This window comes from Apodemus sylvaticus, chromosome 1, assembly GCF_947179515.1.
Source record: "Apodemus sylvaticus chromosome 1, mApoSyl1.1, whole genome shotgun sequence".
NCBI lineage: Eukaryota > Metazoa > Chordata > Mammalia > Rodentia > Muridae > Apodemus > Apodemus sylvaticus.
In genome coordinates this window covers 105,558,820-105,571,899 of record NC_067472.1, presented here as the reverse complement: position 1 = coordinate 105,571,899, position 13,080 = coordinate 105,558,820, and the positions used below count along the sequence as shown (strand labels likewise).

Sequence of the window (13,080 nt, the reverse complement as noted above, 5' to 3'; positions counted from 1 at the left end):
ATTGTTGGGGGGGATCTGAGAGGAACTGGGAGAAGTGAAAAATTGAAAAACATGATCTAAATATGTTGTATGAAATTTTTCATTAAAAAAATCCTGAAAAAAAGTTATGAGTCAAAATAAACCTCTTTTATAAATCTTCCTATAAGCCAGGCGGTGGTGGCGCACACCTGTTATCCCAGCACTCTGGGAGGCGGGTGGATTTCTGAGTTCGAGGCCAGCCTGGTCTACAGAGTGAGTTCCAGGACAGCCAAAGCTATACAGAGAAACCCTGTCTCGAAAAAAAACCAAATCCAAAAAAACAAAAACAAAAACAAATAAATTTTCCTATATGTGGCACTCTGTTAATTGCAACAACAATAACAAAACTGACTCATGTCAATAATTTTTATATTGATTACCTGTTGAGGAATTTTGGGTACAATGATTCAGACAAAAAACTCTTAAAAATAATTTCACTTATTTTTTAGCCTATTCCATACATATATTTACTCGAAAACAAGTGTTTTACATTAGATGAAAAACAAGTGTTTTACATTAGATTTCTACTTGGCAGCACTGATAGAGACATGAGAGTGTGGTGCTCACAGGCAAATCATGAGCACTGCCTACAGTAAGAGAAAGAAACAGTAACCAAAAGTCAAATCCTTGAGTGCTGAGGATTTCATATTGAACCCCAGTTATCCCCACATCCAGGAAAAAAACACTCCGGGCAATGATGCGTGACCATCTGGTCAGGCACCTAGTGCTGCACTCCCACCTGCCCCCACGTTTTGTCTTTCAGTGGTAAACAGAATTAGTGTGTCTATTTGCTTGTTATACAAGAAGAGATCACTTCGTTTTTATGAACATGTTGCTATCTTTCTTAGCAGCACCTCCTTGCTTGTCAGCTGCTGCAGCATTCATATAGCCCATACCCTGCACTGTAGACCAGAGCACCACCAGCCAGGTGTTCAGAGATGCACGTATACACCTTCTTCCCAACAACGAATGCACATGGAAGAAAGAGCTAACTAGTCAAGTCTACCCAGAAAAAAATGACTGCCAACACACCAGCTTCTGATCCCAACAACTTACTGTGAACACTGCCCAAGAAAGGGCAGAATGGCCTCCTCCATGAAGCAGCAGCAGGACTGGACCCTCAGAACCACTCTTGTAAACTCGAAAAGTGTATGAACAGTTAAAGACAATAGATTTAAGGTTTTGCTTAATCATAACAATACTTGTTTTTTAAAAAAGACAAACAGGGTATACAACTTATATGAAAACTGCAGACTTCCAAAGAAACTTTACATGTTTCTGAGATATCGAGACTGTTTTGAAGTCTGCAGCAGTATGCCTTCTTTTCAATGAAAAATAAGTATTTCCTTTTCCCTGAAGAGGACTCAGTACTTGGTTTCTAGAAACTAAGTCACTTCAGCTTGTTGGACTCAGAGTATTACTTTCAGGAATTTAGTCTCAATCCCTTGCCATGTGTCAGACAACTGCAGCCAAGATAGATTCTGCCAAAGGCATAAAGGTAATATTCCAGACTGTGTAAGGGTCTGGTGGGGATTAAAAGAATGTTTAGGAGCTTCCCCAGTCTGACTTAGTCCCCCATCCTTATGCAGTAGCCCCTTTGAGAGGATATATCCTTGCCAGTTTCATTTTCCACTTCCACATCTTCCATTGACTCAAAGTACTGACTCCAGGGGACAGGGGTAAAGTCCCGCTTCCGTCCAGGGCTAAGGAGAGGAAGAAAAAAAAGAGAACTGTTTCAAATAAAAGTTATATGTAAGAAGGTAAAATCTTGGTCAATAGATAACTGTAAATCTGAAATGAAAATAGCAAGAGTGTTTTCTCATAAAGACACAAAGAATTCACAAACCACCATATACAGTTATTTAAATAGGTCCAAACAGATTTAAGAGTAAACGTTAAGATTTTATACAATTGACAGGCATGGTAGTGCATGCCTTGAATCCCAGTACTTTGGAGGAAGAGGCAGGTGGATCTCTGAGTTCGAGGCCAGCCTGCTGTACAGAGGTGTACAGTTCCAAGACAGCCAGGGCTACATAGCGAGACCTTATCTCAAAAAACAAAACAAAATGTTAGACACCAAAGGGAGGAGAGGCCCTTGGTGCTGGAAAGACTTGATGCCGTAGTGTAGAGGAATACCAGGACAGGGAAGCAGGAGAGGGTTGATTGAGGAACAGGGGAGGGGAGACGGGTTATGAGACTTCTGGGGGGCAGGGGGAGACCAGGAAAGGGGACAACATTTGAAATGCAAATGAAGAATATATCTAATAAAAAAGTAAAAAACAAAACAAAGATTTTATACAATGAAGTAATTAACGTATTTTAATTATGGATAAACTCTGATTATCTACATACATTATAAAATCTACTTTTTTCACTGACCATGGTACATATGCTCATTCTTCTTAGTTTACTCTTATTAAAATTATCCTTAGTCGCCGGGCAGTGGTGGCGCACGCCTGTGATCCCAGCACTCTGGGAGGCAGAGGCAGGTGGATTTCGGAGTTCGAGGCCAGCTTGGTCTGCGGAGTGAGTTCCAGGACAGCCAGGGCTATACAGAGAAACCCTGTCTCGACAAAAAACCAAATCCCAAAAAAAAAAAAAAAAAAAAAAAAAATTATCCTTAGTCAATATTACTTTTTCACATCAATATCAAACTTTTTCATGTTCCTTTTCATTTCCCAATCAGCCAAAGACTGTCTTCAAAGAAGGCAGTCATGACAGCAGTGTCTATAACTTTTAGGAATGTATCTGAATTACTGTTTGCACAGCAGTGAAAATACTTTATAACAACCTTGATTGGCAATGGAATTAAGAAGAAAGAATTGACCTTTGAAAAGGTAACCAACAAAACTCAGGGGTGTTTACAATATGAGTAATGTCAGACAGAATCAGAATCAATTCTAAAGGTGAATTAAGTCTTATTTTAAAATAAGAACTACTTTGATAGGTCAGTGCATACAAAATCATTTTATGTCAAAGTAAAATTACTTTTAAATCCAACAAAATGGATATACAATTTCTATTTCCTACTATGTCTTTGGCAGAGAGGAATAAAGCAAATCTGGCTTGTGCCTAATTCAGAGCCTTCACTGTGCTCACAGAAGAGATTCAGAGTCTAACAGGAGCTGCAGACACTCCATTTCACAAACACATGCGCATACACTCTGGGCCCCACACGCAGGTCCAATACAATTCTACTTACAAACCCATCTGCAACTGAGTTAAGAGTGATAGGCCTGAACTTTGACCCCAAACAACCTATTTCTAGAGAAAAGAAGAGAAAAAGAAAATGACAAGACAATATATTTTTAAAAAATAGTTGCTAAACCTACAAAAATTTTCTACTTAATACGTTTATTTTTATAACCCAATTCTGTCTTTCTTGTGTGACTTTAAACACAGTACTTAATTTCTACAAGCTGAGCCTCTCCATGTCTGACAGGGCTGTACTGTCAATTTTATTCAGGCTGGTACGAAGATTAAACTAGCCCTCTCACTATTCATTACTCTCAGACTAGCTTGCTCTATTTATACGTTTTCTAAAAATATTTTAGTTCACCTAACTTGGCACTACTGTGAGAATACTGAGAGCAAGAACATTCCCCATGTATTCACAGAACCTGACACATCAATAGTTAACATCTGCTGACACAATTAAGTGAGCCAACGTGAACATAGCACTTAGCTTAGTGCCTCAGTATAAATCCATTGTTACTACTATTAAATGTTTTGGGGGCTATTAAACACAATCCCCCTTACTTAAACCTAGTAAGGTTTCCAGTAAAAGAAAATGAAACACTATACAACTGTAGTAATCAAGCCTGTAGTACATAAGTAAGGATTAGGATCAACTCAGTCCAGAAACAAACCGTAACATTATCTAGTTCAAACAGAGAAAACAGTAACTCAGGGGGGGATCACGGAACAGTCTCCCCATAGATGCCAGGGTTACTGAACATCTATACGCTATTTTAGAAATTAGTATAGAGAACACTCAAAAAGATAAAAATAAATCTACCATATAACCCAGCTATGACTCACTGGCATATGCCAAGGACTAAACATCATCATTACTGTTCTATTCATAACAGCTAGGAAATGGAAGCATAGCCCTTTAACTGACAAATGGATACTGAAAATGTGCGGGTGGGGGAGGGGTGGTGTAAAAAATGGGACACACACACACACACACACACACACACACACACACAGTGGAATACTATTCAGCCATAAAGAAAAATGAAATAATGGAAATAATGAAATTTGCAGGTAAGTGAATGGAACTAAAAAATAAATAGAATGAAGTAACCAGCACCCAGAAAGACAAATGTGGCATGTTCTTTCTCATCTGAGGCTCTTAGCTCTAATTCTTCAGTTGTGGGTACACAACATAGAATAGCAACAGAAACCAGGGAAGTAAAAAAGAAGCCATGGGAGGACACACTAGAGGTAGCAAGACACACATGATTTGAAGGAAGAAAAGGAAAGAAGGAGAAGTGGGTAATAAAATAACAGTAAGGATGTTTAAAAAGGCTACAATGAATTAAAGTATGTATATAGTTTGCATTTTTCCCATTTGGGCTGACTTCCCCATAAGAGCCATAGATTATCTAATAAAAACTAATCCCATATCTGAAGTCTCCTTTTGAGTTGTTGGTCAGGGAAGTCCCAGAGACTGCCAAAGCAATGTAAGATATTGCTGTTGGCCTTGCTTGTCTCTCAGAAGATGGAGTTAAATCCCTATTGCTGAAAGACACCATACTCTTTAAACACTGGACCCCAAGAATCTGAGCTGGATCTGATCTGAAAGACTCCCCAGAGGACTAGCTCACACAGAACTATATGGTGCCATGCAATCTTCCAAGAGAAGGAATGTTGAACTTCACTGCATCGGTTGAGATATTCATGTGAATTTTGTCCTTGATTCTATTTATTGAAGAATCCTATTAATTGATTTGCATACTCAAAATGAAACTAATTTGATCATGATGTATATGATCTTGTGTTGTGAAATAAGGTTTGCAGTATTTTGTTTAGAACTTTAATATGTTTATTTTATCAATGAATTTTATTCATTATATTCATTGTGGCTTACAGTTTTCAATTTTTGTTACTTATTTTTAATTGTAATTTTTTTGAGACAGTGTCTCACTCTGCAATACTCATACCAGTGTCCAAAGTGCTAGGATGACAGGTACACAGCACCATACCCTGCACTCAATTTTTGTTTTGCAAACATTAGTTTATAAAAATCAGATGCCTCCTCCACAAACATGGATCAATTTAATGGTAGATTAGAAAAATTTCCAAATAACTTCAAAACATAATTATTTTACTGTAAATTTCTGGTATGGCATACTTAAAGGAAAAAAAGAGACCTAGAAAGATATTCTAGACAATATGTGTTAATATTACTGGTTATTTTTAATGGTTTTAAGTTTGTTATACTGAATATTACATACATACATATTTAAAGCAATTAGATAATTGGAGTAATGTTCAAGATTATTACTGCAAAAGAAGAGAGATAATTATATAATTTCAAAGTAACAATCTTAATCCTTAATTTCAAAGTAGAGATATGAGTGGCTTATGATTTCTTTTGTCTCAATTGCTACTAGTTATGTCTAGTGAAAAGACCTACAAGCAATAATTAAATTAGTAGTATTGAGTTTTTCTGGTGCCCAGGATGTGAAACATCACTTCCAGTGTCTGGCAGCTGCCTAGAATACTGAATTTGTAGATCCTTCCGCTATGTTCAAAGGTAGCACACAAGGCAGAAAGTTCAAATCTCTTTCGGGCTTTAATCCATTCTGCCTTCCTTCTCATTAAAAGATGTCTGTATTTATTTGGGGCCTATCTAGATAATTCAGGATAGATTTTTGTGTGGGGGGGACCCCAAGAATCTGAGCTGGATCTGATCTGAAAGACTCCCCAGAGGACTAGCTCACACAGAACTAACTATATGGTGCCATGCAATCTTCCAAGAGAAGGAATGTTGAACTTTACTGCATCAGTTGAGATATTCATGTGAATTTTGTCCTTGATTCTATTTATTGAAGAATCCTATTAATTGATTTGTTTTGTTTTTGAGGTTAACTAATTAACAATACTAATTTTCCTCTGCCATGTTTTGTTTTTTGTTTGTTTTTTGAGTCGGGGTTTCTCTGTGTAGTCCTGGCTGTCCTGGAACTCACTCTGTAGACCAGGCTGGCCTTGAACTCAGAAATCCACCTGCCTCTGCCTCCCAAGTGCTGGGAGTACAGGTGTGCGCCACCACGCCCGGCTTCCTCTGCCATGTAAAAGATGCATTCACACATTCTAGGGGCTTAGATCTTCATCACTATGGATACTATCACTCTACCTGGCACAGCTTCCTAAACACTCTGTACAATTTTAGAATAGAGTAATTTAACTAGGACTTTTTACTCAACACTATGGCAAAACCCTAAATAATTCACTAAAAAACTTTAAGATCACTTAGAAGACCAACACGAGTTATATTTCTATAGTTTAAAAAAAAAAAAAACCCTAAAAGTAAAATTAACAGAACAATCCTATCAAAGTACCACTATTAAGAATACTAGGAGTTGGAGGTGTGTGTGTGTGTGGGGGGGGGGTGTAGGTGAAATGTCTGAGCGGGTAAATCAGACTAGAGTTCAATTTCCAGAACTTCATGGAAAGGTGGAAGGAAAAATTTGACTCCACAAAGCTGTCCTCTGGCCTCCAGATGCACAGGATGGCATGCATGCCCACCTCAATAACAACAGTAAGTATACATTTTTTCATTTTTATTTTACAAACTAAACAATATTTAGGCTGGCTGGGAAGATGGTCCAGGTAGTAAAATGCTTGGCATGCAAGCATGAAGAGCTGAGTACAGATTCCAGCACCAAGCAAAAGCCAGGCATGGCAGTGTAGAACTGTAATTCCAGTGCTGCGGTGGAGACAGGTGGATGGCTAGAGCTTACTGACAAGGGAAGCTTGCCAAAGCACTGAGTTCCAGAGCCAGTAAGAGACCACAATCCCAGAAAAATAAGACAGAAGGCTGGAGAATTGATTCAGCTTTTAAGAGCAATTGTTTCTCTTGGAGAAGGACCCAGACTGGATTCCTAGCACTTATATAGTGACTCAGAACCATCTCTATCTCTACTCCTGGGGGTCCAACACTTTCTTCTGACCACTTTGGGCACCAGGCAAGTATATGGTATACATAGGTACATAGGTACATAGATACATACATACATACATACATACATACATACATACATGCAGGCATAACACTTGCACACATAAAGTAATAAATCTGTGGCTTCTAGACACCCACACACAAACATGTACGCAAACATACATCAGATACATCCATACACAAATACTTAGAATAAATAATTAAAGAAATGTAATGCTTGTACATAAAAATCTATATAATCTATCTTTATTTATTTATTTGCTATCTCTAACAGATAAAAGGAGAAACACCTGTATCCATAGATATGGAGATCTAATATTAAGAGGAATGACTCTGCAAATTAATCTACAGAGCCAAAGAAATGTCTATGAAGATGGTAGCCTACTCCTCAGCAGAAACAGACTAGCTGGTCCCAAAATTCACATGGAAATAATAGGGTAATAATTTTTATAAAGTACAAAGCTGGAAACTTCCTGATTTAAACTTTTTACAAAGCTACAACACTCAAAATACCTTGTTGGCTCACAGATACACATTACTGAATATATCAATGACATAAAATTTGAAAACTCAAAAACAATCTATTTGTTACGGTTGAACAAAGTTTTTTGTTGTTGTTTTTATCTTTTGGGGTTTTGTTGTTGTTGTTGTTGTTTTTGTTTTTTAAGATGTCAAGATATTGCATTAGGAAAAAGAACTCCACACTCCAAAATGTTAGGATAATCTGCTATCCATTTGCAAAAGAACCAAGCTAAACCCATTCCTTATATCACACACAAAAATTAACACAAAATAGAGCAGGCTTACATATAAGAGCTAAGAGTATAAAATTCCTAGGGTTGGGGCAAAAGAAAGGAGAGAACGCTCACATTCCTTAGGGCTCTCCGAACCTCGCTTTATAGGATGCAATACAGAGCAGCTTGTACTTTCCTTTGCCTACAGTCTTCAGTTCTTCTCTGCTAAACAGCTTAATATTCTCCAATTTGTTTTCTATCTTCCTGAATCTTGTTGTCATTCTATCTTTCTTGACTTCTGATTTTGTTCCTTTTTCTAAATTACTTTACTACAAATGAGTGAGGTTTTGACAGGTTGAAGGGACCACAAAGATAAACACACATTAACTTCTACAACTCTCTGGGTTTTAAAACCAACAAAACTACAATAAAGAGAAGTCAGACACCTTGTCTAACACTGCAGACAGCATATGAGCTGGAGCTCTCAGGTCACCTGCTTATCAGTTGTCCACTTTGTCCTCAAAATAATATTAGTTCTTCCGAAACCATCAAAGCTGGCAATTCTAAACCTCAGAAATCCTTAGGATGATGTGAGGAGAAGCTTGTCCAGCTGCAGGGAAGGAAAGGCAAGGACAAGCAGGAGAAGAGGTCTGTAACTGAAATGATGATGACAGGACCAAGGTGGGGCATGAAGCAAGAAGGGAAAATTCAAGATGTCTCCCCAGTTTATCTACTGCTCCTCCCAAACAGAGAACAAAGAAGGCACTTTAAAAGAATTCATGATAAATACTGAGATACTGTCCATGTGAAAATCCTAAGTCCAAGTCTTAATTTTTTGTTGGTGGTGAGAATATTAAATTATCCAGATATCAGGCACTGCGGAGCCCAATGTGGAAATAACGGTGGTTTATATAAGGTCTTGTATTTAGTCAGGACAGGGAACATACAGCAGGAGTGCTCAAATAATGTGGCTCTAAGCAAGTCAAACTGTACTCCACTGAAAATCATCTCATATAACCTGCTGAGTCAGACAACATAAAAATATGCTTTGCTTAAAATGCACAAATGAGAGACTGCTGCTGCAGAGCAAGAAAAGCTGTGATTTTATACCTTTGATAATCTGAACTCCACTTTAGTTCAGAGGGAAAGGCCTCTGCTTTGTTCCACTACTCGCTCAGTATGAGGACAACATAGCCACTAACTTGTTTTTATCAAAATTGGAGAGGACAAAACATTTTCAATGAACTAGAATTACCTATGTGGGCTCACTACCTAACATATTACTGGCATAACCTTGACTGTTTTCTTACGCTGTACAAGGCTGGCCTCATACCATGTTGAGGAGGAGGAACTGAGGTGACATACAGGTGGAATCACTATAAATGGTGTCAAGGAATTGAACAGAAACTTCTTTACTACACTCCATCAATTCTCATACATTCCTTTTCATATTTAAGGTATCAATGCTTTAACAATACAGGTGGCCAAGAAACAGTTCTAACTTGACTGTGACTACTTGTATGAGGTGAAACTAGCAAAACCAGACTCAGAAATTTCATTACAGGTGTTGACAGCTTGGGAGAAAATCTTGGAGACTGATATAAAAAGCTCTTCTAGCCACGATAACTGAACGGTTTGAGGGCTACACGTACAGTCAAGTGAGGTCAGCAGCAGATGTCAAAGGTAGGATGGTCTTACATAAGCATGATGCTGGTGTGTGGGCTGCTGTTTGGTTCTAAGAAACACTCCATGGCCAATGTTCCTGTGAGGCACAGAGAACTATATTGGTGAGAATGATTCACAAGAGTGAAGACTAAATATGAAAATGTGTCAGAAGCACTGGTTTTATTTTGCTCCCCTTTCCCTTTCTGCATGCACTCATAAGTGAAATATGATCATACCAACAGAGCTCATATAAAATGAGAAATTTTTATATCCAAATTGAAAATGAACTCTAAGTTATAAGGTATTATGTCACAATTTATTGATAGATCTTTTTCTTAACGGTTCATCTGATGACTAATGGTATTTTTAAAAAAATACAGTATTTTTTATTCTCATAAAATAGTGATTAATTTACTTATTTAAGTATAAACTCCCTTTGTATTTTATTTACTTGCATCAAAGTGATTAGGTTTTTGGAATTCACATTTGATGGGGGAACAAATAACACTCAGAAACAATGAAAATATGCCATTTCCCCCAGCAATTTAACACTGTCCACTCTAAACTTAAATGGGAGGGAGGGGCCATAGACTTACTTAATAGAAATATTTAAAACTGTGCTTCTTGCTGGGTGGTGGTGGCGCACGCCTGTAATCCCAGCACGCTGGGAGGCAGAGGCAGGCGGATTTCTGAGTTCAAGGTCAGCCTGGTCTACAGAGTGAGTTCCAGGACAGCCAGGGCTATACAGAGAAACCCTGTATTGAAAAACCAAATCCAAAAAACCAAACAACAACAACAACAAAAAAAAAAAAAACAATAAAAAAAACCCCTGTGATTCTTGAACCAGTTGTGATGGTACGTACCTATGATTCTAGCACTGGGGAGGATGAGGCAGGAGGATCAATAACTTACAATAAATATATCCTTAAACAATGAGTCTGCATTTATAGAACCCTATTTTCTCTTTTAAAACTAAGTAAGATTAGTTTACATATTTTAAGAAAACAAAGTTAAGTTACTCTAATTAGTGAAGCCAAGAAAGGAATCCTTCTTTGCTTTTTAAAATCTATCTTCTTCTACAAGACAGTAGTACTGAACCAATAGTATTGAAGTAGAGCTGAAAACCATGTCTGTGGACAAGTTCACACCAATCCTTCTAATACTATATGGCCGATGAGTTGAGAGTAATGTCTGAAAGGATAGGAAGAGGCTGTTTAGTGACATGAAAATTATATGATCAAGGTAGGAAACTGCTTTGGATTCCAATTCAAATGTTGTTTAAAAGAAACAAAAGCAAAAAAAAAAAAAAAAAAAAAAAAAGGAGGTGACAGCACAAGTACACACAAGTACACACAAGACAACACAAGTACTGACTGGCCTTCTTCACCTTGGAACAGCAGAGACCAGGCCGCAGCAGACATTCTCTGAAGCCCTTCAGAGAAAAGCTGCTGCTCCTGCATATAAACGAGTGTCACAAAGACAGCAGAAGGCAGGACTGGAACGGAACGAAGACTGCACCGGTCACAAACCCTCAGAGTTATCTGAAATGAGTGTTATATAGTCACCAACCAAATTTATACAAGTATTTCTTTAACTTGCTACTACAGAAAGAAAAAAAAGGAACAAAACTCTTTGCACTGCAGGAGTTTGCATTAATTTATCCCACCCAAGTTTGACATAGTAACAATGAAAAAAAAAACAATTAGTGACATACAAATTAAGGAGTGGAGATGACAAAGCATGTTATGGGTACTCAGGTGATAGAGGAGAGAGTAGGCATGGGCTAGAGTCTCCTCAGAGCTTCCTGAGAGTAGGTCTGTATACTACCTGCAGTAGAGAGGAAAAAGGGAGTGCAAGCAAATTAAATGCAGCAGTTGACACATGCAAAAAGCCTTCAGTGGGCTGACAGTGTAGCTCAGGAAAAGAACATAAGTGGCACGTTTGCTGCCTGAGCTTAATACTCCTCAACAACCAGTAAATAAAAATTTAATGTCACTCTCTGAGACATAATTATGAAGAGCTTTTGATGCTCCCATTTAAAAGTATAATGTTGGGTTGGAGAGATGGCTCAGCAGTTAAGAGCACTGACTGCTCTTCTGAAGGTCCTGAGTTCAAATCCCAGCAACCACATGGTGGCGCACAACCATAGGTAACGAGATCGGACACCCCGACACCCTTTTCTGGTGTGTCTGAAGACAGCTACAGTGCACTTATTTATAATAATAAATAATTTTTTGGGCCAGAGCGAGCAGGAACTGAAAAAGCAAGATTAACTGGAGTGAGCAGGGTTGACCAGAGCAAGCAGAGGTCCTAAATTCAATTCTTAGCAACCACATGAAGGCTCACAACCATCTGTACAACTACACTATACTCATATATATAAAATAAATAAATAAAACTTTTTTTAAAAGTGTAATGTTTGATCTAGTCCCTAAACTTTGCAAAGTCGCCAGTGTGTAGGTGGCACCTCTTTACAAAAAAGTTTTCAATCAGAGACCTGAACTCTATTATAAACTTACATAAGAAAGAAATACAGCTCTGGTTAAGTCATCTTCAAGGCACCAGTGGGAAAATAAGATTATTCTTAGAATGGGGGTAAAAACAGGTCTCTGCCAATGGTCAGCACTGAAGGAAGTATCAGAGAGGGCTGGTGATAATGTGCTTTCCACTGAGCCTGGTGACTGGAGCTTAACCCAGGGCCCACAGGGTAGAAAGCGGGAGCCAGGAGTCCTGTGAGCTGTGCTCAGCCCTCCCACACTTGTGCACACACACAAACGCAATACATAAAGGCAAAATTAATTTTTTAAAGGCACCACAACAAAATCCTGCAAAAATCCTATCCTAAGGAAGCTCTTGAGGAAGAGATAGCAAAGGCAAAGATAGCAAAGGTTATTTATGTCAGACAGGAGCCAAAACAGCTACAGTGGTATGGTTCCTACTAGGAGATAAGCAAATGAAGAAAATGATACAATAAAACATAGCAGAAGGGGAAGGAGAACACTTTTAGACTGAGAGAATAAGAAAAAAAGAAACATATTTTGTATATTTTAAGCAAATGTTTCAAATATAAGTAGGCCTAATAGACTTGAAGAAGATCTAAGGGTGTTACTGTTTATAAAGTTCACAGGCACCACAGAAGTTTTGTAGCAGAGGCTAATACTTAAGTTTAATTGCAGCAAGTCACTTAAGCCAAGGCACTGCTGTTTCTAAGATGCCTTCATTACCAGTATTTTAAAGAGGAAAAAAAAAAAAACCCAACCAACCAGATGGCTGGCTGGGAGTTGTAGTAGAATTGGAGTGGCCATTTCTAGTGATAAGGACACACTCAAAGTAAATGCTACAATTCAAAAAAACTATACATAATTTGAATCAAAGCATTAGAAATTATCTAACTCAAATTTTGCATTAGGGAGGAAACAAGCAGGTTCTGTTATGTAGCTAGCAGGGTTTTAAATTCTACAATAATAGTATTTC

General features: G+C 38.0%; 1 protein-coding gene across 1 annotated transcript in view; it reads right to left on the bottom strand.

The window, feature by feature from the left end:
* Window positions 1–13,080, bottom strand: part of Ppme1 (protein phosphatase methylesterase 1) — a 53,718-nt gene that overhangs the window by 35,028 nt on the left and 5,610 nt on the right. The window contains exons 2-3 of the mRNA XM_052157623.1: window positions 1,628–1,721; window positions 1,075–1,167 (exon numbers count right to left, since the gene is read on the bottom strand). Coding sequence (XP_052013583.1) covers window positions 1,075–1,167; window positions 1,628–1,721 — 187 coding nt within the window. The remainder of the gene's footprint in view (window positions 1–1,074; window positions 1,168–1,627; window positions 1,722–13,080) is intronic.